The sequence below is a fragment of the Zerene cesonia genome, chromosome 13, assembly GCF_012273895.1.
Source record: "Zerene cesonia ecotype Mississippi chromosome 13, Zerene_cesonia_1.1, whole genome shotgun sequence".
Lineage (NCBI taxonomy): Eukaryota > Metazoa > Arthropoda > Insecta > Lepidoptera > Pieridae > Zerene > Zerene cesonia.
In genome coordinates, this window is record NC_052114.1 from 4,157,845 (window position 1) to 4,171,474 (window position 13,630).

Genomic DNA, 13,630 nt, shown 5'->3' on the forward strand with positions numbered 1-13,630 from the left:
TTATGCATCAAAAAATATATTTTTGTATATGTACATCCACAATAAATCGTAAGAGTAATTTAAATTTTTTAAAGTCATACATATTGCTTATGGGATGTTTTTCGTCGTTATTTAACAGATACGTCGTGGAAAATGTCCTAGACCTAGCTAATATACTAGCATATTATATAAATTTTATAATTCTTGTAGTATAACGCTTAATACATTGAAAACATTTTGAATTTAAGCATGTCAGTCGTTTTTACTTATTATTTTGCAAGATTACATTTATACTGTTTGAAGTGGGAGGTTATAATATCTATCTATCTCTTTTTATTTTAGATTTATTAAGATTTTTTTAAAAGCTTAAGTAATATCCAAAGCTAAATAATACTAAAGGCAGAAACTCAAATAAAATAGAATGTATTCTTGAAAAGCATTGTCATTTATTCGCTATCATATTGGTCTAATTTTATTCACTGAGGCACTATTGTTTCCACTGCAACGGGTTCTGGGGCCACCGGGAGATGATTGCCTTCAACGTGTGTTCCATCAAGACCAGCTGTGAACTTTGTGACGTAGAGCTCGCCATCATCACCGATGTAGGAGAATTCACCTTCAACAATGAGAACGTAATCGCCTTCCTTATCAGCTGGTACGAGGCGACCGCGTTCGGAAACCACGGTACCCTCCGCAGTCACGTAACGCAGTGCATACTGTCCAAACTCGTCTTGTACTACTTCAAACTCGAGGGCAGGCTTAGCCCGAATTGCCGTCAGCTCCTCCAGGGCAGTTGGTGCACAGGCCACAGCGGCTACCATAGCGCATAATACAATATACTGAAAGTAAATGGTTAAATTAATAAGAAGATTCTTTTAGATGTTCCTCTAGAATTTGAGGTTGTGATTTTTCATTTTTTTACCTTCACATAACACAAACCTTAAAGAAATATAGAATGATTAAAAATATTAATTAAAAATAGCCTAAGAATTCAACGTCCTAAAAATTTATATATTTCCCACTGTTAATGTCTAATTACCTTTTCCAATATCAAAATTAGATTTCAGCTGCCTTCACTAAATTTCAAATAAAATTGTTTACAATTCCCAAATTACCTCTTCTGGATATAATTCAATTAATTTACACAAAAATTACATCAAGTAAATACAACAAAGCGAATAGGAACCATTTTGATTAATTGCCTACGTAACTACAATTAATACGCTTTAAAAAATAAAACACTTACCATCTTCATGATTATTTATTTTTCTTTTACACTAAAGTGTTAAGTGAATTCTATTCCTCTTCAGAATGATGATTGAATCTAAACTGACACCATTTATATATGATTCAGTATTCATTAACAAATGAAAGAATGTAAAATATTTATAATTAATGAACATTATTAGTGATTTGCTAATTGTGCCATTCAAGTACTAATATAATTGCATAATAAAATATAATCTTACAACTTAATTTTGGCAAATACAAAAACAATTTACTAAATCTCTTCATACAACTCTAAATAATAGTTTTAATACGGTCTGTTTGTTTTTTCTGGGTTCTCTGAGATTAAAAATTGCTGATTCAAGGATAACCTACTCGTACTGAATTAATATTCAACGTATAGTGATATTATATGAAAATGCATATGTCAATTGAATTTCAATATTTCAATATCTCTTAAAGTGTTTGAGGACGCTGACTTTGGGTAGTTTTAAATAAAATTTAAACCGCAACATTAATGAAACAAATATATTTGTTTCAGAAACGCTTTAAATCGTCATAATACATACATATACGTTTTCAATTTTGTGTATTATTAAATGAACATCAAATGTGAAGGAAATACTATTGTCTCTGATTTTTTGTTTAGAGCTATGTTCGGACCGTGTTCCGACTAATTACTGGATTATCAGATCAAACAGATCAAAACGTACAAATAATTGCAGGAACGGAAATTTATAACTTTTCTTTCTATTTCAACGCGGGATTAACGATTAAAATAAAATTAATAAGCATCCTTTTGTAAGTAATGAGCAACTGAATGAAAGTAAAACCAATACCAATACTTTGTGATATTTTAAACGCTCATAATGCTTTAAAGTGTTTCTGTTATGACCCTACGATGATATGAGTGAGATAAAACAATTCACATTTTCATTACATATTTCGTTAAAGAGCAGCAAATTGCACATTATTCATGTCGTCACTGCTCGAAATAGTGATGTTTATACTATAATTCATAACATCTAATTATAAAATATGTTTTGTCTGTTAGTACAAATAGCTGATGTTACAAAAAACTATTTTTTGTGTTTTTGGAAAGATGCTTAACTTTATTATACCTAAATAGAATGGTTAATAATTACACATATTAAATTATTACTGCTGCTCCTATATAACGAATAAAAAGTATTATTAGCAAGTTGTTGGTACGCCCACTAAATTTTTAACTTAGCTCAGCCCAGTTTTATTTCGAAGAATGGAAATTGCGTGATTTTCTACGATACCTTGAATAGCAACTTACAGCGCAGATTCTAGAATAATAGAGATAAATACACAACAATGTTTGAGTACGATTTCTTTTTGCAAGTTAATACAATTCTTGAAGGACCTTTTTAGTCTCAAAAACAATTAATTTTAGACATTTTTTTTCAGTGTCATGATTTCTTATTAATTCTGACCTTACACTCAGTTATAAGCTTAAGATTAATAAGTTACTACTTTCGTGTACTGAAAATAGCACCTTAACGCTGAATCGTAGTATTATTATTCATATAGCTCAGTTATACTAGCGAATATTCTTAAAATATATTACAACGTAGTTTTCAGACACGTGAAGGAGAATTGAGATGCCTAATGGAACCGAATAGAAACAGTTTAAATAATACATCCAAGATGCATCTTGTGCTTTGAAGTTTATAAAAGCAGCTCATGCACTGATGAAAAATTGTCTTACTAGTTATTATTTCCACTATCACAATATTGATTTGTATTTAATTTTGCGATTATCGGTGAACAATGATTTCTTTATTACTCATATAAATCCAAAAACTGCAATTTTTTCACTATTCGAAGTGCTAAACTAGGTTATGCGTGGCTGGTGAATTACAACTACTGTATATTTTCCATATATTCAAGCTTCAAATGAATATTTTAATGATGTTATATTGCAACCTAATTCGTAGGAATAGGCACCTATTAATCTACTGTACTATGCAGGCCACTTTCCCTTAGGAGGCGTCATAATTACTACAATAGTTAACAAACATCTTGATCATATATCGCTAAATTCGTCTCAACAAATTTATAGTAAAATACATTTTTGAAATACGCATCGATATATTACCGACAAACAGGCCGCTCTCTCGGTAGCCCACAATTAAGACGCAATATACCGCCGACTTCAAAACAAAATCCCAAATCAGGTCACCTATTAAACTCATAAATTATGTATAAAAGAACCTGAATAAACACACAATATGAATAAATCGCGAACTGTGTTTCATCCATGATATATGCGGGTACAAATTGGATTTATTTCCAGCTTTTCCTTCACTTGGGTACAGAATAGGAACTATTATTCCGATGAACGATGACACGCCAACAATTTTCGGTTCCTGATATATAGGTATAAAGGATTTCAAAGCGTCCCATTTCGATTCCATCCTAATCTTTCACATTCAATGTAGATTTTATTGTTACACAAATACGATGGTTATGGATTTTATCGCCATTTTAAAGGTTTAAATTTAAATGTAGGTTTTGAGTGGAATTCAATGGAATTTAGCGCTTATACAAATTATGCTTTAGATTTAAGTGAGCTTATCTAAAAAAATTTAGTATTATATTGACAACATTTATGTTACGTATACATACTAAATACCACATTAATATTATAAATGTAAAAGTTTGTTTGTTTGGATGTTTGACGGTCAATCACGCTGAAACTACTGAACGGATTTTGATGAAATTTGGATACAGAAAGCATATGAGCTGACTTGGGTGATAGGATACTTTTTATCCCGACTAAATACTTTTTGCAATAAAACAGGAACCTTGATGTCTGGGTGGAGCCGAAACGAGCGTCTAGTGTTAAATATTTAATTAATTGAATAATAAATAAAAAATATTTTCTTAAGAGGTTCAAACAATTTTATATAATTACAGACACGCTTCTCACTATTTGTGCCTCGATGTATGTTTCTTGCTCATGTTAAACATACGTTCAAATCCAACTATTCCATTCAAAACTGCTTATATGAACCTTTCTTAAGGATTCGCTAGAAGTATTGGATTCAGTTGAGTGTACTACGCTACGAAACAAAACTACGTGCTTTATCTCACTCCGATTCACACATCATGGCACAGACGAATGACGTCATCTTTTGTTCTTTCATTTCACGAGTTGTCTACATGCAGCCAAGAGAGTCTGAAGGTAATTCAGTAAAACGTTCATATGTTCCTTTGTTAACTCCATATTATGACGATTGCAGCATCGGGACAATTACTTCGAACGATTGGAAAATATTCTGTGGTTACACAAATATTTCATAAATAAAATTGTACGCAGTACTTGCATATCTTTGTAAAATAAATACTTTTACCGGATTGGAGAAAAAGGTAGGGCATAAAATATATTTATGCAACGAAAGTTTTCAATTTATTTATTTTAACAGCCTTTTATTTTTGTTGGTGTTTTATACTTTGTCCCTATTTAATATAAAGAATATAGCATCAAAATATACTTACGACCTTTCAGTTAGCTTCTATGGTACAACATTCTTATAGTAATGTCTTTCACGTATCTGTACCGATACGAGAAAGAATGGCCTCTCCTGCATGCAAATGCTATTTGGTGGATTTATGCTTCATTTTGAAACAGCTCATTCCTATTTCGCTTTGTGTTTTATTCGAATTTTACCGTAATATCTATTTTTGTTGTTTTTCGAGCCAAATTCTCTTCAACGCGAAAATGCGCCTTCGCATCTTGTCATAAAGTTATATGTCCATTGTCTTTAGCCACCGACAGTGGAGCTTTGTCTTTGGGGACATATATTTCAATAACTCTGCAGTGGTACCACGCATATAAATCCTTCTTTTGGACACTTGATAATAATTTACGTGGATAATTCGCTATTGGATAATTATTCTTAGGATTAATTCTGATGTTCAGAAAAATAAACAATGTACAAAAGTGATCCCCATACTTTTATTATTTACATTGTAATTCGTCATGATAATTCAAAATGAAACACACATTTTATTTTAACGTTTATTATATTTAGTGAAATAATAACCCTAATAACGACATTAATGTAAGATGAAGCAAATTAAAGAGTAATTATTGGATTTTTGTGGATGTTTTGTGTAATTAGGGCTTAAATGTGTATGTACTAATGTGTATTGATTATTATTTTTATTATGTATGTATTGAACAATAAAAAACTAGACTAAAATTGTCCGAAGCAACGAAAACGAAGTATGAAATGAGCTGAACTAATAATAAAGCCAATTTTAAAGAATGTTATATTATGACACCTATAAGACGTATTTTAACGACAAAAAAAATATAGTTACTTAGTTAATAGTTCTCTTTACAGTAGGTCACTGATACAAGCCATACAAAAAATAGTTTTTGTATACAAAATCGGCATAATGACACGACAAAGGCAGAGTGTTCATTTACATTATTCTTCTTTTTAGAAATCGGACAAGAGAGGGAAAATATTTAGCACATCGCAGCACACAATAAGCAGTCGTAATGCTAATTAGATCTTTCCTACGACGAACACCTATAGGCTATAACACTATTCCTTTCATTTTGTTAGCAAATACAAATTCTAGACATTTGCAAAACAAATTCAACTTAACGTTTATTCACTTATTCCGCTAGCTGTAATCGTATCATTAAAAACAATATATTTGCTATGCCAAAAACTAGACTAGACTAACTTGAAATGCCTACTTATATTAAAGATGCGAAAGTAACTCTGTATATCAGTCTGTTTCTTTTTCGCGTATAAACCACTGAACCGACTTGAACAAACTGGTACAGAGATAGATTGTGACCCGAGATAGGTCATAGAATAGTGTTTATCCAGGAAATCCCACGTGATCAGTAACTATGCGGAAAAAACCTCAGATTGCTTTACTATTCCTTTGATTACACGGGCGCAGCCGGGGGCAGAAAGTTAGTCAAAAATAGTTACTAATGCAATTAATATGAAGACTTCAAGTTTTCCCTATTGGTTATCAAAATCGCAAAAAATCCGTAAATTTTATTGTAACATTTCATAATATAGTTCACTTGCAATGCAATCCGACACGGCAATAACTTCCCACCTTTTATAAATTGGAAGTAAATATTTGCATTTTCGATCTGTATTTGTTTAAAAAATACAATGATTTGAAAAAAATACCACAGCAAAGTTATTTGATAGTAAATACTATACGATGCATATATGATGCGATGATGATATATAAAAGCAGTGGTGGACCTCAGACTTCAGAATTGATAAGTCGGGGTTCGAGAGCGTGCAGGAAATAAATAGATTTTTCTATTTATCTGCATATGTGGATAACACCACTGCTTAAAACGGTGAAGGAAAACATCGTGAGGAAACCGGCATGTCCAAGAATTAAAAGTTCAACGACATGTGACATCTGTCAACCCGCACTTGGCCAGCGTGGTGGATTATGGCCTGAACCCTCATAGGAGGTTCGTGTCCTAGCAGTGGGAACATATATGGGCTGATGATGATGATGACTATACGGTGCTAATAAAAGTTAGTAGGTAGGTTCACAAGCAATATTTTATATTTATAAATCAATTCTTCATAAGTTAAGATAAAGTCGTCATAAGTTCTTATTTCTTATTCTATATATCAATGGCAACATTTAAAAATAAAAATTATTTATTCTACGTTATAAGGGATTTTTTCTCAGAACATAATATATCGGACAAACTAGAAGTAATAGTGCAATGCCTATTAATTTTAGCGGTTTGGAAACTTTGAAGTGGATACTAAATGGCATGTCCTGAATTATTCATGTTTGTTGTCCGTTAAATTAATTATTTTCTAACATTTTGAGTATTTACTTCTTGAAGCTTAATTAAATAATTTAAATAGCTTTCTGTATGTGGCTTCGCTCGCATGTAAATTGTATTGTGCACTAGCGAGCCGACCCGGTTTCACGCTTAAACCACTGAATCATCAATTGTATGAAATTTTCTGAAGCTGATTGCTTATGCGGGGAAATCCCCGGGACCGTCCATATTTCCCTTTAATTACCCGGGCGAAATCGCGGAAAGTTAGTATTATAATAGCAAGAAGAAAGAGTTTCTTATTTACGTATTCTCTTATGTGATAATTAATTTAACAACAGCCTGAACTATATCACAGATATAGGGTTCCCTTTGATGATAAGTCTGTCAGCTGTCTCTCCAATCGTATCAAATTCACACACTATTCCTTGCCATCAATGTAACAGCACAGTATAAGAAAAGCATACAGTAGTATAACGTATATAATCTAGTTGTCAAAGCCGAAAACTGCTGTGATGAAAACACTGGTCCTTGTTTACCTGAGATACGATTTGAATTCCTTATAGCGCAAACAGTATGTACCATATAACTTCCTACTTTAATATCCTATTAATATTATAAATGCGAAAGTTTGTAAGGATGTGTGTGTGTTTGCTGCTCTTTCACGCAAAAACTACTGTACCGATTGCAATGAAATTCGGTACGTAGACAGCTGGACAACTGGAATAACATATAGGCAACTTTTTATCTCGATATTCCTACGGGATACGGACTTACGCGGATGAAACCGCGGGACGCAGCTAGTTTAATTTTTAGTAGCTAGTTTAGTTTTTAACGTATATGACGTTAAAAGATTAAAACGTGTGCGTGCCTGTAGTAAACGCTCTCCCCCCGCGTTTTACCCTTGCTCCTCGCGAGATCACCTGCCTGAACATCTTCGTTGAACGACTGCATGGATTAGACTGTGGTTACAGTGTGGTAACATAGAGATGTCTATGTTTATGCATGCATTAAGGTCTTGCTATAATTATATCCCACGTTCGAGTGCCTTCAGGGGTATGTAATTCAAATTAATGAGGACATATTCATTATTATTATTTTTCTTATAAATAACTAGCTGCCCTGACTTCGCCATTGGTACGTATATAGCCTATGTCACACAGTTTCTAATGGCGTAAGAATTTTTAAAATACGTCCAATAGTTTTGTATTAATGCTGATTTAAAAAGGGAATAAGCGAAAAAAGTTATAAATGTGATGAATAAAATAAAATAGATAACAAAATCATTGAACAGGTGAATAATTGATAAGCCTAATCATTCAATAAAGTGCTCAAAACTGGCTCATTTTAAATTCAAGTGATATTCAGTATATTTTTGTATTCTTAGCACGTCCGTGGGCCTAGCTGCCGAAGATAAATAAGTTAAGGGCCTCGATATTTCACTCTCTACCAATAATCGTGAAGGAATAGAACGTAACTCTGAAATTTGACTTCGAAGCTTTGTTTCATGCGGACGTATTGAACATTACGGAACATATTTTAAATGATGAATGTTTTTTGTTCGATCGGCATTTTTATTCGTTTGTTCTACTATGTTATCCTCATTCTAAAGTTAACTATAAATAATTATTATAATATGTATCAAATTACGCTTTTTTAATAATAAGCGTGAAAAGAGATTTATAAACTACAAATAATATGTTACAAAAACTAATAAATAAATTTGGAATATTAATATAACCACTTTTAATTAAATACGAATGTGTAAAATGTACATGTATCAAAAAATATTTAAAGTGTTTGTCTTTCTATTGGTTCCAGCTTATCTCCGACGTCTGAACTGATTTTGATCAAACGTTCACTGGAAGATAGTTGATGTTGTACGGATAAATTTACATTACTTTTATTTCACTCTTATTTTTACACGAAACTCATTTACGCGAGCAAAATAGAGAAATGCCGCGAGAATCAAATGAAAGTCATAATATTTAAGTAGTGACCATTAGTTAAAGCAATACAACCGAGTATCCAGTGTTCTTAGCTCGCTTCCGAAATAGCATAAATTGTTTAAACGTTCTATTTATTTTAGTTATTTACTATTTTGACGATTGCGAAAATAAATGTTTCCAGCGTGAGTGGATAGAAAAAGTATTATGGCCAAAATATACAATACTATAGACTTCGTTTGATTGTCGTGCTGAATAGTATTTGTATTTTTTTAAGTTTGGTAAACTAGCTTTTCGCCCATGGCTTCACTTGCGTAGTCAAAGTAAAAATTGGCCCATGCAGGAATCCACATAGTTTGCGTTCGGGACTTAAAAAATGCATAGGACTTACGGGAGAAAAAACTATCATATATAATTTTTCGTTACTCCAAATTATCCCAATCGGTTTAGTGGTTTAAGCGTGAAGAAGAGACAGACAGACCAAGTTACTTTCGCTTTATAATATCAGTATAGGTATAATATAATTATATTTAGCATAATCGCTTTTTGCTAAAGCGGTTAAAATAATGCGTTAAGACGAATTGATAAGATTACAAAAAAAGAAACATAAGCTAATTTAGGTCTTAGGTAATATTCGATATAAATACCGAACTGTGGCTACACCCGCCGTATTGTTAGATTGAAATTTTCATTCCTCCGTTTCGTATTTTTAATACTAAACCATCTTTCATTATAATTTTAAAAGAGGTCGCTACGCTATTACTCTTATAATAGAAAATTAAATCCCGTTAGCATAGTCTGGAAACAGACGACTGACGTATTAAATGACCTATTTTTAATAAAGATTTTAATATGATTCGACAAATGTACAGCGTCTTGGTGATATCTGTTTATAGATCGTTGAGCAGTGATACCATCTTGAAAGAAATATCGCTAAAGCAACGTAATGAAGGAACCATAATTCTTTCCGATTTGAAGCTACCTCCGATTCTGAGGCGAATTTTTCATATTCAGGTGCGCCGGTCTTTTATTAACATCGTAAGTGGCTTAACATAAAAACGAGGACAATTTTTCAACGATGAAAATCCATGAATTTCAAATACGGTTAGGTAAGAGGCCTGTTGATATAAATTACGATTATGCTGCATAGCCACGCGACAGTTCCGATTCGTAATCATAAAATTTACAAAACATCAATTTGGAAACAAATCAAAGGGTACAAATTTATATTAATGGCCGTTTCTACCTTTTTTACGACCTTATATTTTTTCGGGATCGATGCTTTCAATACAATCATTTATTGATAAAAATTCAATAGGATGTACTCACTTCAAGCTATATGAAGGCTGCCGTCTTTCATGTAGCTGTTTTTACTTTTTACTCATGTTTAAAAGTCAAATAATTCATACAACGAAATTTTATGAGATTAAATTTCTAAAAAACTGGTTGTTGTCCGCGGCCTCACGCACGTTAAATTCGGAGTAGTTTAATAGATGATATTAAACACAATATAAATCTTTCTTATGAATCTCTCTATTTATTTAAAAAAAAAGCCCTTAAAGTTACGCAAATTTTGATGTGCATTTTTGCAAATAGATAGTGATTAAAGAAGAAGGTAAAATTAATGTTACATGCATAAAACCGTGGTGCGATAATATTCTAAATCTATTAAAATGTTTGATAAATAGGGTTGAGTATCTGTACGAAGTCTGCATGTGAATTCCACTTTCAATTATTGGGATCGTTACAAAGTTATGACGGGTATAAAAATTCAATAAGTAAGAAAAATTTTACCATTTGTTCAAACTGTCATACGCTTAGTATAACCAACCGATCCAAGTTACATTTAGGATGGATATCGTTGGAACTTTGATCTAGACCTTTTCCCAAGGAAACTGAAAATAGTTAAAACTACGGTGATGGAGTAAATATTCTTAAAATAAAGTTTAATATCTACACTCAAAATGAATAACGCAAAATTACAAAACATTTCGCTTACGCGATTCAGAATCGTATCGCTACAAAACTGGAAGGAACCGGGGCGTAAAGCTGGTATAAATAATATCTTTACGTGTTTACGCAAAAAATTAAAAAAAGTCTCACTTAATATATACGTCTTTTTTGATATGATATTTACTTTGATGGAGTTACAAAATAAAAATACACGACCATCAAAAAGTCACAACAAAAGTACTATAAATCCAAGAGCATCTGACGTATTTTCGCATAAAACCGTAATATCTACCTGGAAAATTAAGGCCAGTCTCAGTAATTTTAACTCGACTTGGAAACATTTGGCATAGTGGAAACCTCACGGAGAATGAGCCTTTATTATTTTAAAGCAGCGAATTATTCCGTTTCATGCTCTTGATATTTCTCAGTAAAATGATAATTACCAACGTCTCATCCATTAGCCAGGGTACACAGAGATGAGATTTGCGTTCAAATATTTCGGAGAATATTAAAGGTATTTATAGGAATGCAAGTGAAATTTATTCAAGTGTCGGTCCATTCCGTCCATGCCGACTGATTGAGTTAGCAAATACCAGCGTAGTCCTGGCTTCTGTATAAGGGTGTGTATTTGGTTAAACAATGACTAAAAGAACAGGATGCAATTCTAGGAGGGTTATGGTTGCGAAAGATATGCTGCCATACTTATGAATTATATATACTAGTGTTTTTGGTGCGTGTGGTTGGGTTTGGTAAGGTTAGGGTGTGTAGGTCGGCAGGGAAATTGATGTTGAGAGAACGACCTCTGTAAAAATTGGTCAAATTTAAAAATATACAATTGTTACCATTTTTTTTATGAAATAATTACGAAACATTTGCATGTATAAAAAAACATAAAAAACCGATTTCTTAATTCATTATTTACTCGTATTTACATTTTGATTTCTAATAAAATATTGTATATCAGTGGTCAGCCCCGGCTTCGCCCGTGGTACATATATAGCTCTCAATAACTGAAATAATTTTTCAAATCGGACCTGTAGTTCCTGAGATTAGTGCGTTCAATCAAACAAACTGTTCAGCTTTATAATATTAGTATAGATTATATGTTACTATATACTAACGTGACATGAAAAAGTATAAAAATACTGATATATATGAAATGTTTTTTTAATGTCTTCAATAAGTTTTAATAGATATTAATATACTTATAAAAATTTTAAATATTTTAGCATACATAGGGACAGAGAAAGCGACTTTGTTTTATACTATGTAGTGATAGGGGATTAACTACATGTGAACAGTGGCTCTTTCAGGAAAATACTACGCTTTAAAACATCATTTAATCCTGCTATAAGACGCATAACCTATAAAATTTAAAGGAGCCTTTTGCAAACTTCAGCACTGTACTAATTAGAAATTCACTTTAGTCTTGCCAGATGCAACTTCATTTTATTAAAGTATACTTCGTATATGAACTTATCATTAGACGCTATTATATAAACTACCACGTACGTGAAAACAATTTTATTCCATTCATCCGTTCGGCTTACAAACCTCTCTAATTAAGGCATCAGATTAAGAAAAGAATAGGTAAAAAATAGATGTCCGCATTTACTAAGCAGAGTCTAGCTTTTAGATGAACCGTGGTTTGTTTTTATTATATCATATATCAGTTTATTAGTGTAAAGTTATTTGACTAAAGGTATTAAAACACCGGTTTTTGAATTACGGTACTCTTTAAATCTGATTGAATTATTCGAATTGAGCTCGTGGACTACACTAATGACAGCTCTTGTAATGTGACATGTTACTGAAGTGAAAAAAATTTGTTAAAGTAGGTACTAGCTGCGCCCCGCGGTTTCACCCGCGTAAGTCCGTATCCAGTAGGAATATCGGGATAAAAAGTTGCCTATATGTTATTCCAGTTGTCCAGCTATCTACGTACGTAATTTCATTGCAATCGGTTCAGTAGATTTTGCGTGAAAGAGTAACAAACACACACACACCCTTACAAACTTTCGCATTTATAATATTAGAATTTTTATTGTTTGCCAGTCTTCCGACCGCGACTTCGCCCGCGTTCTGAAAAGAAAAATCAACTAGCTTCCCGGAGTTATGGTATATTGAATAAGTCTCATATCATCCTCATGTGGATTACCGCTGATAATGATCATGTGTCAGTGAAATTAAAAGTAAGATTACGATTTTTAGAAGAATATGTCTCATAAGCAGAATGCTTGATCATAATATGAATACTTTTACTCGATCTGTTCACTAGCGGTTAATTTAACTTGCATCACTCATCATATCATATGATGTTATGTCCTTTTCTATTTCCACTTATATGACAGTTTACACACACACACAGAAAAATACTCACTGTGTCCATTGTAAACAATATTTCTAAGAACACGTAAACGCTGTTGTTAACAAAAACAAATTTATGTTTAAGAGCGTCTTTGTTCGGTAAGTAAGTGTCATGATATATAATAAAAATCTTTTTGCTAAGTTTCAACACGAACACGCAACCTGGGCAATAAATTATATAAGCGATTTATAGACCCACGAATTATAATATTAGGCTCTGTTCTAGATTAAGCCGCTAGATTAAATTCATTGCAGTCGTAAATACCTAGTCTTGCCATAAATATTGTAATAAAGAAAAAAGAAAATTGTTAACTGCAAATAACATTTATTACTT

At 32.2% G+C, this 13,630-nt stretch overlaps 1 protein-coding gene across 1 annotated transcript; it reads right to left on the reverse strand.

The window, feature by feature from the left end:
• Positions 1-455: 455 nt before the first annotated feature.
• LOC119831270 (flexible cuticle protein 12-like) lies at positions 456-1,234 on the reverse strand. The gene is made up of 2 exons (XM_038354567.1): positions 1,226-1,234; positions 456-818 (listed from the first exon to the last, which is right to left on the reverse strand). Exons 1-2 carry the CDS (start codon positions 1,232-1,234, stop codon positions 456-458), a joined length of 372 nt encoding a protein of 123 aa, XP_038210495.1.
• Positions 1,235-13,630: the final 12,396 nt, after the last annotated feature.